At 36.9% G+C, this 25,059-nt stretch overlaps 1 protein-coding gene across 2 annotated transcripts in view; it reads left to right on the top strand.

Moving 5' to 3' along the window:
• The first annotated feature begins 3,570 nt into the window (after positions 1-3,570).
• The window catches only part of GABRA1 (gamma-aminobutyric acid type A receptor subunit alpha1), a 56,167-nt gene continuing 34,678 nt past the window's right edge, over positions 3,571-25,059 (top strand). The window contains exons 1-5 of one of the 2 annotated variants that reach the window (XM_066342647.1): positions 3,571-3,586; positions 4,782-5,008; positions 7,345-7,439; positions 10,873-10,985; positions 23,081-23,148. In XM_066342647.1, coding sequence (XP_066198744.1) covers positions 7,363-7,439; positions 10,873-10,985; positions 23,081-23,148 — 258 coding nt within the window. In that variant the 5' untranslated portion in view covers positions 3,571-3,586; positions 4,782-5,008; positions 7,345-7,362. Of the gene's footprint in view, positions 3,587-4,399; positions 4,446-4,781; positions 5,009-7,344; positions 7,440-10,872; positions 10,986-23,080; positions 23,149-25,059 lie in introns of those variants that run through there. The other variant, XM_066342646.1, reaches the window with a different exon arrangement.

Raw genomic sequence — 25,059 nt, forward strand, 5'->3', positions numbered from 1 at the left:
TTCTGATTAAATGTCTATTCATTATGTCCACCTTAACAAAGGAAAACAGGGGTAAATAAGAATTCGAATGGTCTACACAGAGACTTACCAATTCTAAATCCCTTTAGAGCAGTGTTTTTCAACTGCGGGTCCTACAGAAATTTTGTGCCGGTTCATGAAAGAGTTAAGCACCCTGAGTTGTATGAAGATTACAGAGCCAGCCGATGATCTTAGTCGAAACTACTCTGGCTCAGAGTGATTTCTGCCTTAGCGGTCCCTGAAATAATTCTCCTATTTTCACCAGTCCCCAAGTATAAAATGGTTGAAAACCATTGCTAGAGTGCCAAACATTTAAGACTCAAACATTTTGGGGAAAATGTGATTTTGTTTTACTCTACTTACTGTTTTTCTGACTATGCTGAGATGTTAAACTAGCCTTCCAGCCTGGGCCAAGTGATTTGTCTAAGAAATCCAGATGGAAAAAAAAGTATCTAGGTTAAGGTACAACAATTACTCTATCACTTACATCAGAGTTCTTTCCTTTTTCCAAACTAAGCTATTATTTCAATACCAGTTATAAAAGGAGGCTGCTAATATAGTTCATTAACAAGGTGTCTCTATTTTACACAGGGAAATTAGAAAGAAAGGGCTAGCTTAGTGAGTGTAAATATTTTATACAAATACACACACACACACACACACACACACACACAAATGTAGGTAAAATCATGTTTAATTGCAACCTGTATGTTTACTGGTGCAAATTTATAACCATGTTTCACTGTATGTTAACATTAATATGTATTTCCAGTGTGTATGTCTGAGTCATGCAAATACATTTTAAAAGACCACGTTAGATTTCAGTTGAAGCTTATTTGATATTTTATACTTTTTACTTGCATCTTTCTTTCCCAACCCCAATTTATTTTAAAAATGCTAAAAAAGCCACACTGAATTAATAAGAACATTCTACTTTTTTTCTCATTTGGTTCACATTTAGTTGAAAAAAAGTAAAAACATTTCTGTTGAAAAGAATCAGTACCACTTCTTCAATTAGGTCAGGGCTTCCTGCCATATAAAATTGACAGAAAAAGCAAAATGTACCAGACTGCAACACTAGAAATAGAGCTATTAGGCCTCCCCAGGATCCCTGGTCCTAGGCTTGACCTCAGATCCCTGCTACCCAGAACTAGTGACCACTCGGAAGGCCTCTGCAACTGACCACATAAGACAGAAGGGAAAAAAAGCAACCTCCAAAATAAATACTAAAGGAAGCTTGACACTACATTAAAGTTGGATATACTACATCATTAAAATAAAGAGTCTCGGTGTAAAGAAATATTTTTTGAAAATATTCAGAGGATGATTTTAGATGACTGACCTGAAGATGGTCAACTATAGATATAAGATGAATAAAACAGATTTTAACCTGAGCTCACTACCACAAAGTAGGAAAATAAAGTAATGCAGAAATATGGTTAAGATAATAAGCCTTGAAGTCAGAAGATCAGGTTTCTGCATTCCAACACGAACGCTCACTAGCTGTGTGACCTTGGGCAAGTCTTTTGCTCTCTATAATTCATAATTGATTAAATAATTTGTCAAATGGCAATATTAAAACTCACAGTCAAGTTTTTTTGTTTTTTTTTTCTGTATTTTTCTGAAGCTGGAAACGGGGAGAGACAGTCAGACAGACTCCTGCATGCGCCCAACCGGGATCCACCCGGCACGCCCACCAGGGGGCGACGCTCTGCCCACCAGGGGGCGATGCTCTGCCCCTCAGGGGCGTCGCTATGTTGCGACCAGAGCCACTCTAGCGCCTGGGACAGAGACCAAGGAGCCATCCCCAGCGCCCGGGCCATCTTTGCTCCAGTGGAGCCTCGGCTGCGGGAGGGGAAGAGAGAGACAGAGAGGAAGGAGAGGGGGAGAGGTGGAGAAGCAGATAGGCGCTTCTCCTGTGTGCCCTGGCCGGGAATCCAACCCGGGACTTCTGCACGCCAGGCTGATGCTCTACCACTGAGCCAACCGGCCAGGGCTACTCACAGTCAAGTTTTGAGTATTATATTGCATGATTTATTCAAACTGATCATCACATTACTTGGCACTAAGTAAACACTTGAAGATTATTAAAAATTATGATTATTATTTCAAAACTCCAGTCTTTTAAGAGATTTATTCCCCTGGGTAAAAAAAGAAAAGGAAGGTTAACAAGTACCTAAAAGAGTCAGTTAACCAGACAATATAAAGTAAATTATTCCCTTGATATTGATTTCTCATATTTTATTCTCTGATGCTATATGAATATGTTAGCAACACCTTAAATGGGAAATATTAATCACAATCATAATTTAAAGTTACAATTGCTGTTTTTTGGAGTGATCAAATTATCAGTATTTTAAACACCCATGAGCTATTCAATTGAGTTAACTAAAGAAAGGCATATCTCAAAACAAATTATAAATACATCATCTAGTAAAAACTATCTTTTGAGCATTTGAAACAGGAAATTATAGTGTGGACATTTTCATTTCCATATGTGTGTTATCGTTTTGAGATATACCCAATAGTTATTTATAAATATTTGTTTGAAAATATATGGAAATGCTATGCAATTATTCCTGTTGGACTCTTAGTCTAAAGCAAGATGTAACTAGATTTAGTCTTAGAAATTACTGTTCAGATGACAAAGTTTCAGTGACTATGCTCAAAAAAAAGTATCAGTAGAGTGATTTGGTTGTATTCATTAGGTATAAGAACTAAAGTTACTCTCAACTTGTAGAGGACAGTAAAAGAAATTATGACAATTCAAAAAAGAGAGGAAAGAATAGACTAGTAAATCAAATTTTTAGGACTATCAGTCTTTGTTGAATCAAAATAAAACTATGGAATTGCATTATATATTGTCAAGTAAGAAAACAATAGTTTCTAATCATTAACCTAGGGTTTCAAAATCTTACTCAAGTGAGTTTTATTTTCAGAACTGCTCAATAACTGAATTAATGAATAAGCAAATAAATATATTTAAAAATTGGGTCCTGCCAAGTAGGGAAGTGATGATGTTTCTTCAATGGGTATCTTTAAGAATGCATTAATATGCATTGATCCCAAGCAGAGTTGGCACCTCCTACCCAGGAACAGGGTATCATCAGCTAGTCTTTGAATCTCCTTTCCTTGAAGATTTATTTCTAAAATAATTTCCCAATGATATTTTCCTTTCAAAATTCAGAAGATAACCAAACCCAACTGTGAACGTTGTCTTCAATGTTATATTCCTTGTCATTTCAATGACCTGCCTTAAGTGTGAATCAGGTAAGATGAATGCATTGCAGCCCAAGGTCAAGGAACACGTGTAGAATCAAAACCTGTGAGTGGTATAGACTGGCCATTTAGGGTTTTCCTTTGCTTAACCAAGCTCCGCCCCTATCAGAAATATCTCCTCTGCTAGAAGTCCCCTTGGGAAAGAATGGCTAAGGAGCTCATCAAAGTTGGAAGTTCGGACCTTTTTCACCAAGAGCATTACATGGAGACAACCCATCTTTTCAGCTCCTTCTACCTAGACCTGGCGAAAGTGCTGAAGGAACAGCTCCCGGTACTTCGGGTCATATCGGTAAGGGGCCCCAGGAAGACAGCACCCACCCCGTCTGCTACAAACACCCATTCACAAAATCCAAGGAGAGAACTACAATCGTCCCGGATTCCTTGGAAATTTAGTTAGACTGATATTGAAACACACACTGTTCCCCTAAATGTGTAATTATTCGTGGGTAGAGAGCCACCAGAGAGAGTGACAGAAGAGGGCAGACGTAAAAAGCAGAAGAGGGTTTGGTCCTGACTTTTAAAAATCTTTCTGTTCATCTCTCCTCTCTCTCTCCCATTTTCCTAATCCAGAGAAGGATGGAGTTCGCCGCGAAGGAATGATTCCGGAAATGGAGATAGGACTCTCAAAACCTAGAAATGATCTAGGCTATTTATTTAGTTAAATAGTCCTCGTCCAAGGAACCTAGAACAGCTCGTGTCTTAAGAGCCCGTGTTTTCTCCATCGTAACACAAACAGACACACACTTGCCTCCAAAGGTTAAAAACCCGGCTGGGAGCGCGTTCCCGCTGTCCTCTAAGCTACAGATTACGGTTGGGTGAAAAGCGCTCGCAACCTGTGCAAGTGGGAAAGACTCTCTAAACCTGGCAGCCGATCCCCTACTGGCCAGAACTCTTCCCCTGCCATTCCTCATCATTCGTGACTCTGCAAGACACGGGGACTCAGACATGTGTGTGCGCGCGAGTGCGTGTGAGGGAGCCGGGCGAGAGGGGAGCGCGCTCTCCACATGTGTAACCCTGCGTCTCCCCGTTTGCGTTCATTCACATGCATGCAGTGGGGAAATATTTGATCACAGGCGGAACAGTCAGTTGCACGGATCCGTCTTATTTTTAATGGGCACACCTTAAAATAGCGTGCTCCTAAACTGAAAGTATGCAAAAATTCTGAGTGTGGGTCCTAGGTCTCTACCCCTTTCTACCCTTCCCTCCCCTGTGGGTACTCCCCTCAAAAAAAGGGAGAGCTTGCAGCAGATTGTAGAAGGATTTGAGTCTGCAGCTAGAGAGCAGGGGATTAGGGCCAGAGCGGTGCAAGTTAAATTGTGCTGCATGTAAAAAATGGGCGGATTGGTCTCCAGATCCAGAGGCTGGTACCACCTTCCTTTCTAAAATAAAATCTCTCTGGCATGAAGTCACCGCCTATTTCACATCCGGTTTGCCCTGGGACGTATTACTACTGTCTTGGTAAAGAGAAATCTTTTGTTGTATAGCTGCAGATTGGATATTGGGAAGCCAATTTGGGTGTGAAAGCCTCGGCGAAGGAGCACGCAGAGTCCATGATGGCTCAGACCGAGTGAGTGAGAGGCAGGGCGAGGACGCCCCTGCGCCCGCTCAGCACGCCGGACTCGCGGACTCGCGCCGGCTCCGGGCTCTCCACGATCGTCTCTCGCAGACTTTCCCGGGTCTGGAGCGATCCTGTGCCCAGAGGGGGCCCAAGGTAAGTGCGCCTTCGGACCGTAGCACACAGAGCTTGCAACGTGGCTTTTCCTAGCTGGAGAGACTGGAATGCTATAGAAACAGGGGAAAGAGGGAACAGGACAAGAGCCTGATCCCACAGCAGGTAGAAACAACGAATGTTTTTCTTTCAGGCTGAAAACCGCAGCGATATAGGAGCATTAGTATTATTATTATTATTTCTACTCTGTCGCTCTTCTTTTCCTTCCCCATTTCTTAAGCAGATTTGAATTTATTCCACGGGGGTGGGTGGTGACCTGTTGTTTTGGTCGATCCCCCCGCCCCCCCCCAAGAGGGAGCTGGGATGAGGTGGGGAGGGGCGTTGGTGGGCACAGTCTAAAGTTAAGAAGGCTGGGACGGAAAGCCTGTCTGGATGCTCCTCCGAGGGAAGGCACTCTCTCCTTCTGGCTGCAGAAATGCCTCCTTTCTCCTTTCCAGTGGACGCTGCTGAAATGCCCTCTGGTGTAGGGGTCTCTCCTATTCTGAAAACCAAAAATTCAACTTACCGTTTGATACGGGTGACATGGGAAATGGGTGTTTGGAGTGTGTGTGGTGGAGGAGACTGAAGGTGCAAAGGGGTGAGGAGGCAGCTTAGCGTTTCTTTTAAACTATTATGTTTGTATTTGCAAGAAACTTTCTCACTCAACAACTCAAGTGGCATGATGGGTTTGTTTTTCTCTCTCTCTCTTTTTTTTTAAATGTCAGAGGAAGACAAAAAACTCTGCTACCTTGCCTTGGGGTTTTGTTTCATTTACCCTTTCAGGAATCAGCTTTTAAAAATAAAAACCAACAAATAGTAACAGGGTAAGGGAAGTTGTTTTTCTCTTCACAGCAGATGTCAAAGATTAATAAAAGGGTGAATTATAATTGTGCAATTTAGATACGATATTGTAACCTAATACTATTTACTGAACATTTCCTCTCCTGTGCAACTCATCTGTGTCAGAACCAGACACTAAATTAAGTAAAAACTATGAAGCTCACAGTTCTTATCTCTAGATCTAGACCATTTCACTTTAAACACATTATATTTCATTGCTTACATGCCTGTTTGTAATGGTTTTTACTGATATAAATGATCCCAGAGAGTGTGGAAAGCATTTGTGTAGACATATCCAAAGGCATACTGCATTAAACTATAGAGTATTAGTGAAAAATACGCTTTAAGAGACTTGCTGCCCATTAATCACCGAGCCTCCCGAGGAGTATAGATTTGGAGAAGCCCTAACAAATGCCTTGAACATTTCTCATGTTATGATTGGGATGGATTAAAGCACATTAAAATGTTATCATATCTGCTCTTTAGCCTGGTAGCGTCCTGGTTTTTAAAAATTGACTCCACAAACAGATGATCATTTTTAAATATTCTCTAAGCCTTCCAGGCTCCATCTCTCCAGCACCCACTACCAAATCTAAATCCAACAATCAGATGGTGATTGATTACACTTTTACCTAAGAGGGAGAAAAAAGACTCCCTTATTCATGCAAAGCCAAAGCACCCAGCTTCCATCTGTTTGAGATGAAACATTTTTTTAGCAGCAACCTGGCAGAATTCATGAGGGCTTGAGAGATATGTGTGGGCATGTTTGTGTGCATCGATGTGAACGTGGTATGTGTGTGCGAGAGAGATCAGCACATGGCTTGACTATAAAGTGTGTCCTTTAGCCTCACAGAAGCCTTAGTGAGCATATTTAACAAGGCAATCACAGGCAGAAAATATAAGCACGACTTTGACATTCAACAGTGTGTTTCCTATTTTTTTTTTTTAAAGATAAGTACAGTTGCTTCTGAAATCAAGGTACAGCCAGAATGCAAAGATGAATTCAGTCATCAAAGCATATTAACCTCCCCCATTCCAGCCCTCTAACAGGCTCCCTCAGTGCCAGACACCAGCTTTAAAATTTCAGTGCCCAGCTCAGTTGCGGGAACTCGAATCAGAAAGGGCAAATTTTTCCGATGATTAAAAACAATAAAACAAGAAGAAAAGAATGCAAACTATATTGGAAATATAAACTCTAGAGGGGGGAAAAAAAAACACCTCAGTTTTTATGTTGAGCACTATTGTCACCTGAAAGCATTTCAACCTGTATTCTTTCCCAGGAGGTATTAAGGTACTGATGCATTTCTGAATGGAGAAATGGAGGGATAAGTGGAGAATGGATGGTCCAGGTTTCCATTGCTTCCAGTGAGGTGTCATAACCCAGTGAGGTCATTTCCTGACTTCAAAGCATTTATCTGAACTGCCTCAGTCAGCCCTAGTGGTTATAACTTGATGTTTCTTCTAAGAGACATTGATCTCTAACCTGTTCTCCTTTTCAGCTGCACGAGAGCCCAGCGATGAGGATGAAGAGCTTGGGTCTCCCTGACTCTCTTTGGGCCTGGACCCTCCTTCTAAGCACACTGACTGGCAGAAGGTGGGGATGCTTTCTTTTCAATCTGCATGAGAATTTCTATAACTTTTCATTGATTCTTTCAGGGGAGAAGTCAGTTGCCCTTGGATGAATTCATGACTAAGGGAATTAAAAAAAAAACACAAAAAAACCCCAAAACTTAACTGCAATAAAATTCCCACTTAACTGCAATAAAATTCCCACTTGAAAGAAAAGCAGCATGAAAAAAACAATCATCTTATTTGTATTTAAATAGGGTCTACTTAACACATGTTTATTGAGGGATGGATTGATTCAACATTGAAGTCTTAAACTGAACTTTTTAAAAATTTGCTGTTCTGTTGTCACTGAGCAAAACTTGCGGTTTCCTAATTCATAGAAAAGTCACCTCAATTAATGTCCACATATATTGTGAGCTGATTTTTCAACGAGAAAAAAATTTTAGCCGATTGTAAAATCATAGAGAAACTTGCGACTGTGTGGAAGTGGAAAGTTTAAAATAGTATTTGTAATTTGAAAATCAGAACTTTCTATAAAAGCATGTGCCTATTATATTTTGAAAACACTATCTATATAACCAGTAGAGGTAAAATTATACCAGAAAAATATTTGAGAATATTAGATAAAATGGAACTTCTTAATTTAAACATAAATACTATGAAGACTGGTTATGAGAGAAATTTATTAACATGCTCAGCCATATTCAAAATATTTGCTAATGATCCAATTCAGCATATACAGCTGTTCGAGTTGCAATGATACAAATGATCAAATATTTCAGGTCCTTCTTTATCTGCTTTTATATTTCTTGTGTGGTCTACTCCTGTGGCCCCATAAGAAAGTCTTAGACATATAAAAAAATCTAAAATTCTTTAAAATGTAATGGAAAGTGAACCCTTATGAGCAAGGCAGGGTTTGGGAAGATATAAGTTTAGGAGAGTTTTTTAAAATTGAGAAGTTGTTTTTAGTTTTTGCTATTGTATGTGGCTAATAATGACTGCCAGATGACCAGGAAATGTTTTATTGCCAGATACTTTTAATCTGAGGAGTTAAGTGTTCTTCACAGCTTCTGAAAAATTATATGGTGTTACTATCGCAGTGACCTGTAGATGGAGTTAGAGCACAGCATTTTATTATAGAGTGGTGGTTCATATGGAAGCAAAATCAGGTACTATAACTAATGTTTCTCTTCAAATTATGTATTTAGTTTAGGAAACATTACATTGGCATGAGTGTTTAATAGCAAATAAATCATCTTTATCCCAGGGCTAGTCTCTGACAATTACAATTGGGCATAGTAAATTAGAAGTGAAGACGAAAAATACCTGATTGTAAAATCACATTAAAAAAGAAAAAAGATTATCATCCCAATTGGGATAGCAGAATTGGCTTTCTTGGCATGGGGGGATATATATATCTTTTGGCATTTGTATTCCAATGCAAAAAAAAAAAAATGGTGAAGACAACATTGATAGGATAAAACCAGGGGGGAAAAGCATCTCCTGAATTTGACATAAGCTGTAAAAACAAAAGGAATGTAGGTAAAAGTAAAAGAAAACTATATAGTCTAAGAATCATATTAATAGTCTGCTTGGGCCTGTCATGTCATCGATCTCATGTTTCCCCTTCTTATTTTATTGTTTTCCCCTTTAAATGACTGGATCAGGCCCTTGTCACAACTTAAGGGTGCTAACATTTCTTTCCATCTTTATCAAGATGACCTTCCTACATCCTTGAATGATGCATGCATAGCAGTTGGTTTTGTGACGGAATTTTTGTAAATAATTGCACTCAGAAACTATTTTGGCTTTACTGCTGTCATCTACTAATGAGGCATCCTGGAAGAAGACGCAGAGCTCATTGAAAATTTGATTTCAAAAATTAGTAAGATGTTTAATTTTGCCAAAGGAAAGTGAACCCTCAATCTGCCTGATATTGATGTTGAATTTAGGAGAACAAAAAATTGTTTAGTAGAGGTACATTTCATATCCTTAATATGAATTACTTTTAATTATAACTTTCAAATTCAAATTTATCAGGAAAAAAATGGCCATGATATTTTGCTGATTTGAAGTTAATTACTTAAACCACAGTGTTTGTTTTGAAATGATGTTTTGGTTATAGATCTTGCTTCTATTAAAAAAAAAAGTGAATCCTGGTTGCATATATAACTATTTTCTCTGTGATTCATTAGTAATATAAACACACAAGAGTTGAGCCAAAGCATATTACACAGAAAGTCTGAAAGTAATATTCTGTGGCCGCTTCTTAGCTTACACTCTAATTCACATTTTTCACTCAAGGTCAGAGCTATCACTGAAATTTTTCAGTGAGTGTGATCCATCCTAAAAATGGAAGACTCTTATCTCACGGGAGTTTGGAGGTGTCATCCTAATCATTACAGAAAATATAATTTAAGGAGCACAGAAAATAACGTGACCGATGTAGAAAATACACAATATTTGACTTGCGGTTGCTATGTGGTTGACACTGGAAGACCAGTAATGGTTAAGAACAATAACCACACCTTCAACTACAAAGACTTAAGTAGAAACAATTACTCTCATAGAGAAGAATGGAAATAAAGTTTTAGACTAAAATTGGGAGAGAACTGTGTTCTAGTTCAAGCTCTGCTCATAAATAGTTGTATTTTCTTAAACAAAACAGTAATCTTGTACCATAAATTTAGCAAACCATAAATTAAGATTATTGGACCATATAATTTATAGATACTTTTTTACTTACAAGAAATCTAATTAATCAGAGATTTGAATAAACGAATCATAAAATTATGAAAATAGATTCAGAAACCCTAAGGTGAATGGAAACTGAACACGGATGTAAATAGATAATTGTACCAAGAAACAAGTTTTATCTATTTGTCTCATTTTAGTATCTTGAAATAACATTTAAAAAGCAAAACACACATACACACGTATATGAAGTAGATAAAGAAAAGGATGTTAGGAGGTGAGCTCTTAAGCATATGTTACATGTCAAATAAAAACAGAACTGTTCATAATTTTGGTTGCTCATAAATATATAATTTTCCATTTGGGTGGAAGCTTCCCAGTTTTGTTTTTTTTTCCAGCATGCATTAACATTCTTGCTTGACCAGAAAAAAAAATGCATTAGAGCATTGTGTACCTGCTGAGAACTATGAATGTAAAGAGACAGATCTCATTTCCTGGTAATTTTCCTTCCATAGTTAGAAATATTAAAATAAAGAACTTACCACCCATGAGAACAGTATGAGAAAATGGTAGGAATTAAAATATGACATCTTTTTATTTTATTTTATTTTATTTTATTTTATTTTTTTACTGTACCAGAAAGAATTTTCAAATTAAGTTTCAACAGAAGGAAGGTAGGAAAATCTAAGGAAGGCTTTGTTTGGGAAAACGTTTCCACAAAAATGTCTCATTTAGCTCTCACCTCCCTTTGTGCTTTTTTTCAGCTATGGACAACCCTCGTTACAAGATGAACTGAAAGACAATACCACTGTCTTCACCAGGATTTTGGACAGACTTCTAGATGGCTATGACAATCGCCTGAGACCGGGATTGGGAGGTGGGTCACATTTTGTTTATATGTTAGAGAACAATATTAAACCCTTGCAATTAAAGCCTGGCTTTCCCTCTAAATGATAAGGTAATAAAAATGGCAGCATGTAGTTTAATAACTAATCCTATTTTTATTAGATTGCTCAATATTAATTGAATTGACCACGGTAGTCCCCTGTACATACCCATATGCGGTAAGTGGCAGATGTAGACTTTAAGGCCATGAAAGAGATGTTACTTTGAGTTGACAGGCTGAAGTGTGCATCTCCTTCATTCGGCATTACCATTCCTGCACCGAATTCCAGTAGAATATCTCTGAATCTATCACTCTAATGATTTGCTTTGTAACATCACTTATTGATTCATTATTTTGCACTAGATTACCACCACCTCTGAGATAAACAATGAAACATATAGATGGTAGTGCTTCTTTGATAAACCATGGATTCAAACTTTAAACCCTTATTTTCTGAAGTAAAAAGGTATTTTTCTTTGTAATGGTATTGTTAACTAGTTACACGAATAAATTTTAATTGATACCAATTATAATTAACTGCTTATATTAATAAATTTTGGCTTAGGAAGAAGATAGCACTTAATGCAATATTTATAACAATAAAAGTAAATAGTGGTAGACATTACACACTTACTTGAATAACCTTTGAATAAGATAATCGGCCTATCTTAGTTAAACAAAGACTAATGAAACCAAAACAAAATATTGATTTCAGAGTAAAACAAGTGAAGCAAGGAAATAAATTAACATTCAAAGTCACACAGGAAGCCAAGGTTAGAATCTAGGATTCCCAACTACAATTGACGCTGCACCTTCTCTGAAGAATTTGTAGAAACTATTTAAATAGCAACACTTATATTAAAATTAAATGGCAATATTAAGAAAGCCATCTCTCTTTCATTTAGCCAGCAGAGATTTGCAAACGATGAAATGCTTAAACATTCAAAATTTAATTTTGAAACTGAATAGCAGCAGAGATTTATAGTTAACTTTTTAAACTTTTAGGTAGTCCGATCACCCAGATGTGGATCATGGGTCTATTCTAAGGCTGCCAAACACTGTTAGTGCCTCGGAGGTTGAAGGGAAACTGCTTTGTCAAAAGACACAGGTCAAATATCTATCAGAGATCTTACCAGGTGTTCTTTCTTCCCAATCTCAAACATTTATTCTAGCACAGGTTAACAAATTCCTTGGGGGTTGTATTCCACCTTCTACCTAATTTTTCTTTGCTATGCTCTTAGAAAAAATTTTTTAAGGAACTAAATGTATGGGTCACAAAATGAAGTGCATATTTGTATATGCGAGGTATTAATATAATGTCTGTGTGTATCTAAGCATCTGAGTTGGTTTCAGGAAAACTGTTCCTTATTTGCAAAATTTAAAATAAATTAGAAAGACTGTAGGTAGGAGAGGAATGTACAAAAAGAAGAAGCAGTCGGGACAGTGGTTATTACTTTTAAAAAGCAAGGCTCTCTAACGTGCTATTGGCCGCGTGTCTGATTTATTTACTAAATCTTCTTCGGGCTCTGTGATATCACTTCTTACAAAAGCAACAGAATTTTATAAAAATTCTAGAAAACCTTGTCTTTATTCTAGTTTAAGAAATCCCATGTAATATTGTTATATTTGAATATGAGTGTTCTTTCTAAGCTGTGTAAAGTTTTGTTTGTTAAAGAATTTTACACACACACACACACATATGCCTTCTATTAGCAGAAACAACTATATCAATTCATTATGCAACATTACTCTTGGTAGAATTTACTTTGATTATCTATCTGATAGACCAAAATAACAACAATAGACATGTATTTAAAGAAGAGAAATAGGTAGATGACCAAATACAGTCAAGATATATTCTTTTTAATTGAAATGGATAGAATATGCTATAGTAGTAACGAATTCAAGGACTTGGAAAAATTGAAAAAAGAAGAATGTCCTTTAAATCTTTGCTAAAGGTGATTTTGGGGATACTTATGATTCCTAGAAACAGTGATTTTGAGGATATAATGCACATTGAAAAATTTAAATGTAGCTCAAATATTTTCCTCTATTTCTATTTTATGTATCATACTATAATGTATTTCAGTTCAATCTGATAGATATGAGATCTTGTAAAAAAAAAAAAAACAACTTCAATACTGACTGACTTAATTTTTGTAATTTTTTGGAGTACATTTTTTAGCCTCAAGAGGTATAATGGTATATGTTTATTATATTTTTTTCCAAAATCATTAAAATTTTAAAGTACATTTTGTGAATGTCCATCTTTTGAAAACTAACCTTTAAAATATTAAATATAGGTAGATTTTTAAAAAACAGAATCAAAGAAAAATGTTGACACCATTTTTTTCCAGATTCTATAAATAGAAAAATGATCTAATGTGTGTGTGCATGTGTGCGTATGTATGTGTATTTCTCTATGGAATATCATTTAATTTCATTTTTTAGCATAGATTTCTGGTAGGCTATGTATGACATGCCATCCAGTAAATCTCTATTGCAAAAATGGACCTTAAAAAATCATCCATTGTTTTCAGATTAGAAAGACTACGTAGGGGAAATACATGAAAGACTGTCATTAGCTTATAAGGGGGTAAAAGTTTCTTCTTAAAAGGCTTATGATTCACTGCTGGGATAATCTACTCTTGCAAGAGACAGGGGCCCACTCTCTCCTTTATTATGGCAAAAGTCTGGTTTTATAAAAATAACATTGTGCAGAAGGCAGGGAGATTTTGTTCCGAATGCCCTCAGAAAATATAAAAATGTGATAAGCTGAGACTTGAGACTAATGTAAGAAACTCTTGTATGTGCAAATTCGTCATGACCTGTTTTTCAGAAACACACACTGCATCAGAAGGTTTAGCGTTCCTCTTTGAAGATATATACCCTGGGTCCAATAACTAAGAAACAAAATATATAACTTGGTGCATCCAGATGATAGAAATCAATTTTCAGATATTATAACACTATTTTAAAAGATTACCTTCTCAAGGACAACAGCAATGTTGAGAAAATGAAAATAAAAGAATAACATATAAAACAGAGATATCCTGGAAGGGAGTTTTTGTTTGAGACAGAAGAGATAAAATGGATGAATGTGGGTACATCTAATGATTTAATATACTTTATTCAGGAATGCAAAGTAAAAAGTAAGTTGACCGTGTTCATATTTTAAGTGCAAAGTTGACGAAGAAACCTTTTAATGAACTTGAATTGAAATAATCGGTAGCCAGGAAACACAAATCAGAATGGTCAGGAATTGTGGTTTCGTGCCCATTTAGACTCTCTTGCTTTGAGCGGAGGTATGGAGGTCTGCTTTCTCCCCACCGGGGGCTGAAGAACATTGTTGAATGGCTCTTGCCTACAGCATGGTCGAGACAGGAGAGCACAGTGGCTGGGAAAGGGCGAAGATAAAAGCCAGAAGGACAGGCAAGCCAGGAAAGGAAAAGTTAGAGAAGAAAGAGGGTATGGGGTATGGGAACTAAGCAGAGAGAACAGAGGGTGGAGAAAGGGGCGGGACAGGGGAGGGAGGGCGACATGAAGAAATGGGAAGGAGGAGGACCCGTGTTAGGATGTGTGCCTTGAGGAGTCAGACTCTTCTTGTCATTTTAAATCAGGACCAAACCAAACAATTCTCTGGGATCCATTTTCCCTGGTTTCTCCTTTTGGACTGTGATTAAGATAAACTAAAGAAACCTGAATTTTCTCCAACTTTCTAAAAAATGAGTTAATGCTCCCCTTGACTTGAACCCATCTGGCGGCATTTCAGCCCCCATTCTAGTGGCCGCCCTTGCACGCTGGGAGGGGGAGAGAAACAACCCGTAAACATAGACCCAAAATTCAATTCTGAAGACAGATTGTGGCTCTTTAAGGACAAGGAATACCCTTCCAGTGACATCTTTACCTTCTCCTTTGCCCCACCATGTATACTGGCAACACTTTATTGATGCAATGACTCAGAATCACCCAGTGAGCCATATTAATGACACGCAATTTACTGTCTGGGACATGCCACCTTCCTCCTGATCACTGGCTCATTCTCATGTATCTAGTTTACAAAAGACCTTTTTTTAAAAAAAAATTTCTTTTTTCTTTTTTCCTATAAACAATTTTATTTCACTCCCTGAAAGAGATTAGGGCAAAAACCATTTTTTTAAATGCAGCTCAATCTGGAGAGTGTCAAAGAAGTGAGATCTTCCTTGAGTCACGTTTTAAAGGAATTACAGAACTTTTCACCCTCTCCCTCCCTGCTAATTGTATTTTCTAAAAATATTATAGTTTCTAAATTCTGCCTTAAGTTTAATCTCAATAAATAATGTGTGGAACGGTGGCTACCTCTCAAAGACTTTATCCTCAAAGAACATAGATAAAGAAGGCAAGGAAAGAATGAATGTGGACCATCACGTGACCAACCCAGATGCATAAGAGAGGTAGATAAAAGTAAGGAGCAGTGCGTATAAATAGACAGGTAGGTAAGAATATAGGTGGAAGAATGTACTGTATCCCTACTTGAAAGATAGTTAACATTTTCTTCTTTTTTCCCTATAAGTATTATATTATAAATTTGGGGTTTTGTTGTATTTGCTTTGTTTCAGATTTTACTCATCTGGAAGTATCAGTTAGATAAGTATTTGTAACGAAAGTAAAACTGACATTTTTTCTCTCATGGTATTTTAGCACAAACATGTTATTTAACAAGCAATCTCTGCCTCAAAGCAGACTTTCTCATTATTTTTATGATTTGGGATTTTCTTTTATGCCCATATGAGATCTTTCAGACTTCCTTTAGCCCGACTATTGCAAGAGATCTCAACTTGAAGATTTAAGCATCTCCAACTAAGTAAGATGACCCGGTTGGATATGCATGCAGCTGGCCAGGTGGTGTTGACTCCTTGGGGAGTTAGTTTAGGGTCTTTGCTTATGTGTCTTTCTGTCAAAATATGTGAAGGTGGGAAACTAACTGCTCTGGGAGAAAAAGAATTAACTCTTGGGAAATTATGTGCAACTTTGTGACATTTAGGTTACTAAGGAATAGAGAAAGCAGTAGTGTTTAATACTTCTTTAAATTCAGCCTTGTTCTATCTCAAGATTATAAGATATCTGATATTCATTTGATCTTTTCATTCTTTGTAACCTGTGTGATGTTGAGATTAGAGGCAAATATTTTATCCATGTTCAACTAAGTTAAAATACAAATTTTGTATTTACATTAAAAAGCTAGAATTTTAAAACTTTAGAGTTTTAGACAAGATATTTCTGTCACAATGCAATAGTGTTTGATAAAATAACAAGATTCTAAAACACTGACAATATCAAACACAAATTTTAAAAAGTTAGATTTCTCTAATATTTGTTGTTATACTTACAGATAATGGCACTTAGTGTTATTTTCTGAGAGTCTACTCAGGAACCCTTTTTTTTTAACTTGCTGTAATTTCATCTGATGCTTTTAACGCAAGGTGTGTCACAGATGCTCAGACTTTGGCATAATGCAATCTATTTCCACAGAGATAGTATATCTGGACATTCCAAAACTCAGTTGCATTTTAGTGAAAAAGCAGGTACCAAAAACCCAAGAGGAACTGTTAAAATGAACAGAGAACGCCCCTTAACCTCAACTGGATAACATTGCCAGTCAGCTCATGAAGCCAATTCACCTAATGAATCCAACCAAATGCCCAAAGGAATGCGTGTTTAGAAACTTTCTAGTTTCATCTTTTCCTGGTGCATATAAGGCATCTTCCAGTCCACTGCCAAGAAGTTCCTAAGATAAAATGTAGCCGCTGAGACTCTGCTTCTGTTATAAAGGCCAAATGATTAGTAAATGGCTGCCGTTGATTTTTTGTGCAGTTACTTTTGACCATTTATATAGTTTCCATTTCTCACCTTCTTTCTGGAAACAATGTTGAATATTTTTAAAAAGCTTTTCTATAGATGATCCCCTTTTTTCAGGTAAAATCTGAGGTCTTTGAAAAGTAACACTGGAGTGTTTTTGAGATGAAATCTCATTATTAATAGTCACAGATGCTGCCATTCTGGAAAACTTGGGAGAGGACAAAGTCCTAAGTGGATGCCACCTCCTTCCAACATTGTTATGTTATTATTCTCATATAACTAAAGTGGGAACAAGATGTATCTTACCTCAAAGCGACTCACACTATACAGTATTGATCAAGACTTTTTACATAGACTGAAAGAAACCCGTTTCTCCAACACAGCAGACATACTCTTCTCCAAAGATTAGCCCTCTCTCCAGAGAAATTGCCAGTAATATCAGGAGGGAAGAAGGAAATTTCTCAGTAGAATTGAGATAAATGTCTACCACAATAAAATTTACTTTTTTTTTTTTACCCCTGAGAATTGCTTGTATCATCTGAGTTCTTGAAATGCAAAGGAACAAAAGATCAGAAGCTATTTAGACACCTTGAAATGTGAGTCTCTATCATCTATGCATCTTTAGTAGCTAAACACAAACAAAATTAAGTAGCACTATATATCAACTAGGGAAAATTGCCAACTACTCTAAAAATTAAGGGATGGAAGCAAAGGATGGAGCAAAAATGTTGTTCCAGAAAGACTGGCAGAGAGCTGAAATGTCCAATCCAGGAGTATACATTGATATTTATGTAGGGAGCCCAGAATATTTTCAGTGCCCAAACAGTAACATTTCAGTGTGAAATTTAAAGAATATTTTATTATGATTACTAATGTTAGACCATTTAGTCTCTGTATAGTGACTGCCTCTGTGAATTAATAGACCACTAAGTAGTTTAAAGGAGTCAGTAAGCCTCCTTCATAAGTTACAAGTCCACAGACTAGGCACAGTAAATATTACTCTGAGTTCAGCAGTAGACCGTATTTCCAATGAAAATATAACCAATGTCATATTAAATAAGTTATTATAATAGGTATTTCTAATAAAACAACACCTATAATTCTTCACTGTTGGTTTGACACCTGCCCCCTTCAACACTCTTACAATCCCAGATTCACACAGTATTAGCAATCTTCTTAAACTGCAAGTGACATAACTTCATGTCATTACCCAAAGGCTTCTTTTTGCATTAGAATAAAGGTCAGCTGCTTAGTGAGAGGCACACAGCTCTTTCCGTGTGGCCCTCCTTGCCCCTGGGGCATCATCTTGTACCATGATCATCAGCAACACCAGGCTCCAGACATAGTAAACTTTTTGTTTCTTAAACATAACACACCTACCTTGGGTGTCTTGCTCTTTCCTCTCCTTGAAACATCTGTCCCTGGATCTGCCCGTCCCTGAAGTTTTCTCATCTTTCAGGTCTTAATTCAAAGTCATTTCTCCTAAAGGCATTCTCTCCAAGAATTCCCAATAATCTGAAATTGATTAGTATAATTTGTATGTGTTTGTACATAACAGCGTATCTAATATCTACCTATCTCTGTTTATTTGATCTATGTTTTGAATCTCTTTAAAACATTTTTTTCCCCCAAAGACTATGAGATATGCTGCAGAAGAACAAGACCTGTGGTACTTTTGTTCCCTAATATATCCCCGTTACCTTGAACAATGCCTGCCAGCCACCTAGACAATGCTACACAAACATTAGTTGACTAATTGATTGTACCCACCAAATACATGCAAAATGTTTTGGGCATCACAATCTTATTTGACCCTCACTCTAATGCCATGTAGTGAACTGTGCAGGTATCATTTGTTCATGGAAAAAGTAAGAAAACAGAGAAATTATAGAGGATTGTACCTAAAAATCATACAACTTGTTCTCCAGGAAAATCTCAGTTAAAACCTGAGTGTTTTGACTCCTAAACCAATGTGTTTACTGCTTACTATACTCCACTGCTTTTCCCATTTCTGCCTGAAGCACTAATCATCTTTTTGAATTATCACTGCCAAACATCTGTTATTTCAATACTGATCAGCAGGTTACCAACATTGTAAGTAATCCCCCAGTAAGAACAGCTCTACTGCTGTCTTGCTGTTATAGAGTATATATAAATATAATATAGTGTGTATGTGTGTATATCTATGTGAGTATGTATGTGTCTATATATGTTATATATAAAACATATCTTAGAAGGGTAGGCTTGTTCAAGGACTGATTTTAATTGGTTTAGCATCAAAACTTCGTTTATATTGATGAACTATTTGAAGATCTTCCCCAACCACTGTAAGAACAATTATCATCATCACCCATTTTACATGAACTCTATCCTATATTTCTCCCTTGAAAACTTGAACATGTGTAAACATTTAAAGAATCTGTTAATTTTTTTTTTTTTTTTTACATTGGACAGGGAAGGATTATTGTGAAGGAAATGTTTGATTGAAAAAAGTTTGCTGATTAATCTGTTCTTTCAACATGTCTTCCAACCAAGTTATTTTAAATGTTTTTCATTTTCAGACCACTTCCTAGTTATGTAAGGGGTTCATTCATGTTTAACTTTGGCTAGGTGTAAAATCATTCTAGCTGAATGTTATTAGAAGTTCCTGACTCATGTTGTAAGCTCTTAAATAGAGTATTTTGAAGCATAAAAATATCTTGTCGTTTTCTCATGTGCTCCATAAAAGGCTTCGAGTATTTTCTAGGTATTTTAACACTTTAGAGTCTGGTGTTAAGTCGATAAAGTCTGGCATTAGAGCAGATGACTTAGAGTCTAATGGTACTCTGGTGTTCCTTAAATAATAAATAATTTACATAAATACATTCTCTCCTCCCACACCATGGGGATTTCGATCTGAAGGGGAGAGGGAGAGATAACTAAAATTTTCCCCGAATTAGAGAAAAGATGGCTTTTCAACCATTCCCCTAGATTTCAGTGAGAGAACACACTTATGAGCACGTACTCCATTTCAGCCTGATCTTGGACCTGACGAGGCCTTGATTTCAGACCACCGTTTCTTTGCCAAAAAGCAAGTTAACCACAAATTACAATTAGGCTGAAGGTCATTCACAACAATCCCCTGGCTGTCTTAAAACTTTGCACTCCACATTTTAAACCTTCTAACTTAAAAAAGAATAACCACTCGCCACTCAGGGAACTCCTGGTGAGCTATAGTGAGAGACATACTTTTGGTCAAAGGTATCTATTCCTTGTCACTGACACTAGACTCAACTGAGTGAGAATGTGGTTTGAGGCTAATCATTAAGTATATATTTGAATAGAAAAAAAAAATAAGGGAATGTATCGATATTAACAGTGGATTTATGTGGATGGTGGTATTATTCCATGGAATGTTTATATTTTTTTCATATTTTTCTCAAATTTTCACTATGAAGATATATTTTTATTTTATAATGAACAACATAATATATTATATTGGCCTCATGCTTACCTTAAAGCTTCTGTAATTTTTTAGAGTAGCATTACCAAATCTGGGGACACTTGGCTAAAGTTGACCACATTTCTTTAGAATATGACTTATTAGAGACATCTGCAGGTTAGCTTGCATGACGAATCTTCCAGCCAGAGGCTCACATCTAATAAGCAGAGTTTTCCAGCAGTGGAAACCGTTGGTTCCACTGGGCACTTGCTGACAGCTGACGACAAGTCAAAGGATCCTGAGTATGTAGCAAGGGAAGCCTACTGGAAGGGGAAGTGCAGAAAGTGGTGGCTGTCCTCTTCGAATAGCCCTACCCCTCGTTCTTGGTGGCTTCCCAGATTTTCACTGAACTGCGTGGGCTCCTTCTTCATCTGATGCCATCAATCACCTCCTCCGCTCCTCCGTGTGGTAGTTGAGTGATCACTACCATCCTCGCAGGCAATGCTATCGTAAGCTTAGGTTTTGTGACTATGTTTGGAGGAGAAGGAGGATAAAACAGCAAAACTCAGAACCTCTATAAGGCTATTGATATGATTACAGTGCAGAGTGAGAACGTCATTTGAGAGGCTTATGTAGTGAGGGCTCTTGGTCAGGTACATGCCCTAGAATATCATGGTGAGTTTTGGGAAATCTCAGAGGGAGACGGTTAGTAGAAAATAAAATGAAGTAGTGGAAGATGATGAACTGTTATGGTAAATACACTTAGGGACAATGATGAATAAAAGAATAAAGAAATAGATGTTTAAAAATGTGGTTATAGCCATTGATGTAACCAGCTTTCTATTCATGCGTTATCTCTACATGGTACAGTAACAATTATGTCTGGCAATAAATGTATGTAAATTTAACCGTGTTTCATGTCCTATTAGAATGGCACAGTAATCTTTACAAACTGTTATTTTGGCCTTTATAATATGTTGCTTATATGGCATAGGAATCTACTAGAAATATAAAAAACAGTAGAGGGAAATAGCACATATATTTGGCAAGTGGTAATCTCACTTCTTCAGAACACACTGTCGTGTTAGGTAAAACAGATTGGTCTCTCCTAAAACATCTGGTAAGCCAGTGTTTATAAAGCTAGCTACCTTGGGGAAATACCTTAAAGTTCAAAAATTTTACAGTCTCTGTACTCAAGAAATATCTAATAGCGACAAAGGAGTCCAGGAGAGCTGTCCCACACTACCAAGCACATCCAAGTGCAGACAGGGACTCATACATTTCTCAAATAAGCATGTATTTAATAGTAGGTTCCTGCTACAAATATAAAAATAAAAGAGTGGATGTCATTTTAAGTCCATTGATAGCATTCAAAATTTTAAGATGTGCACCATAAATCTTATTGTTTATTATCTGGAAAGAATGGAAAATCAACCTTGGAAACAAAGAACTGCTGGAAGGGGTGAGCATGGGAACCACTCTACAGGGCAAGTGGTTAATACAGTCCTGACTGACTTATTGCTGATAGCCATTTGTTCCTCTAAAGCTACACATTTGCTGCAGAATGTTGAAACTAAGGTTGAAAATGAGTTCTAGAAATATGACTCTACTTTCTGTCTCAAACTCTATCCTCCATTTTGAAAATCTGAAACCCCAGATAATTCTTATGTCCAGGGGCTCTTTAAGCATTTTGGAGTCAATAAAATTGTTTACAAAAACAAACCAAAAAATTCTGCATTAATTATTGAAGGGACAATCTCCATTTCCAAATTCCTTTATATTTGGAGGTACACATTATTTGTATTTTATAACATGACCTCCTTGAGAGAAATTTATTCCGATAATATTAGCTGTTTACAAGTGAATTGTTAAGGGATCAAATTGATATTCAAAATAATTTATTATGGCACATATTGGATCACCACTTTGTCTCATGCCAGAGAGACAATGTCTCAATAAATATAATGAATTGCTTAATATACTGGGATGTTATGTCTCAGAGCTAAAGTTGAAAATTATAAAGCCATTTTTTTTTTCATTCTTACCTCTGAACAAATTGTTTCCTTTTATGAAAGAAATATTTCTTTATATATTTTTGGGAATGAATGTATTTCCTTGAAAATATCTGTGTTGAGTTGTCAGCAAACTACAATAAATGTGTTTTATTGGTTAATAGATATGCCTCAGAGACCAATAAAATAAAATCATATTGAACTTGAAATGGCATCTATTAAATGAACTTTTCTGTGCCACAGTACCTTCTGTGTATCCTCAAAATTGAAGGTACTTCTATAGGTTGTCAGATTATTCCAGGGAGTAACTTAGGTGATATAGTTATGATTTAGTGACAGAAAGCAATCATTTATAATACATACCTTGGGTCCATAAAGAGTTAATAAAGCTCACTATCATCTACTATGTACTTCCCAAGAGTAGCCTAAATGCCTAAAGATTCTGGCAAGCTGTGTAAGAATTCTGAAGCAAAAACCATATCCATATGTTAACACATTGTAATACAATGTGAAATGGCCTTGGTATCATTTAGAAAAGTATGTCCATTCTTGAAGAATTCATTAAGCAGGAGCTGACTTTTCTATCAAGTTTCTGCCTCCCAAAGTAGCGTATTTAAGGCCCTGTTCTCCACTGAAAAATATTAACTGTGAAATTTCACGTGTAAGCAGTAAATCATCAGGACTACACAGTGGACCAATTTTAGAAATAGCTAATCAAAGCCAATAAATTTCCCATTTGGGTGTACGTATGTGGTGGTGAGATCTAATAAGGGCTGTTGATAGACATTCACTGTCCCAATTTCCTGCTTCATCAGAGCGTGTAACTGAAGTGAAGACTGACATCTTCGTCACCAGTTTCGGACCCGTTTCAGACCATGATATGGTGAGTGACACTGCATTTTTGGTTTTCTCGGGATATTTTCTAAATTTACTTTTGAGAGAAAAATTTAAACTCTTTAGAGAACAACATGAAATAGCTTGGGTATAGCTTTGTGTCTCTCTGTGTGCGTCTTCACGTAATATTTATATAATAGGAACTACCCAGTTACTCCCCAGGCCAAGACTATTTATGGTAATCAATCACTGCAGTGTTCTTTCTTCCCATCCCTGAAATGATTGCTTTGCCTTGGTGTACGTGCAGTAAGCCGAATAGCGTGAGTTAGCTTCCATTTTAGTTAGGAGGATATGTTGAGCCCAGAATGCGAGGTTTCTGGATAGCCAACACTGTTATAGAATAAATATCGTGATTTCTGAATTGTTTTTGTCTAGAAAGGGGAAATGAGTATAAAATCAGAATGAAATACTTCAACAGAATTAGACAGAGAAAGAGTTAAAGTCTACTAGTGGGAAACATTCAGCTTCATTGCAAAAGGCATTCATTAGATTATTACCGAGAGTGTGAATAAAATGAATACATACCTGTTCTTTTTTTTTTGCTCAACCCAAATAATTAACATGAATTTCTCTTCCATCTGATGAGAGCTGGTGCATCAGTAGAGCTCTGCAGTTATTATATAATATTTCCAAAGTCTAACAGCCAAGCTTCTATAGAAGCAAAAAACACACAGAGAGGCCATGAAGACACATTATATTTCAAAGACACATTAATTGAATATTATTTTTGAAATACCATCTTGTTGACATCATCTTAATGTAGAAGCCCTCTGATTTCACAGTAGCTCAGATGATTTAGAATAAAAGTTATAGAAAATACCACTTTAGACCAGCATTCCCCAAAGTGTGAAATTTACAGCTCACACACTCTGAGAGGGGAAAAGCTCTTGACAAGTCCCTAGGGAGGGAAACCTGTTTAACTTCATTCAAGCTAGTGTTTTCCAACTGTGTAGGTCCACCATCTTTTTTCTTCATGCAGTATCTGTTGACATTCTGCAGAACTAGTGCTTTGTGAGTCAAACATTAGAAAAATGACTGGCTCAGGATAATGAGATACTTCAGATTTTAAAACAGGTCATGAAATGTACCAACTATGCCAATTAGGGTCAGAGGAGCTGTTGAGAGAACGCAGAGTACTTGGTCATGATACAGATTTCTGAACCAGAATGTGTGGGTTTACGATCCCAGCTCCTCCATTTACAAGGATGTTTCCTTGGGGAAGACATTTAATACCCCTCAACCTTAGTTTCTTCATGTGTCAGATGGAAGTAATCATAATACCTCATGGGGTTCTCACAAGCATTAAGTGAATTCTTTAAGCCCCCCCCCCCAAATATCAAAAGTTAACCATAATTGTGGATTTATTCCTTCGGCAATACATTTTGTCACTGTGCCCAGTCTGTAGACCACTTTCATTCAAATACTGTGGGGATATGATATTGGTCGTTATACTGATTGCCCTCTGAGGACGTGCTGTGTTTCTCCCAGGTGGGAACTCCATCTTCCCACAACACTATTCTCTCCTGCTCCTTCTCTAATTAAGAGTATTTCATACATCCCAGTCAGGTCGAAGGTCAAATTTCAACTCCTCTGCCTGCGTCCCATACAATCCATAAGCGATTTTGCCATTTGTCCTCACTTGTTTCCAATATTGGCTATTTACTTTAAGCATTGGAGTGAAACAGACGCCTCTTGGGGGTTAGCAGGATCCACTCCAGGATTCAGGATGGCTGAATGCGTATTTCCCCACTGTCAGGAGCATGGCCTCAGGCAAATCGCTTAGGCTTGTAATGCATATATTATGATAATTACTTATCCTTGTAAGGAATTTTAAATGAGATATGTCACTGAAGTGTCTATGGATAGTGTTCAATAATAATAGCTATTATTTTTGCCTCTG

Source organism: Saccopteryx leptura, chromosome 6 (assembly GCF_036850995.1).
Source record: "Saccopteryx leptura isolate mSacLep1 chromosome 6, mSacLep1_pri_phased_curated, whole genome shotgun sequence".
Taxonomy (NCBI): domain Eukaryota; kingdom Metazoa; phylum Chordata; class Mammalia; order Chiroptera; family Emballonuridae; genus Saccopteryx; species Saccopteryx leptura.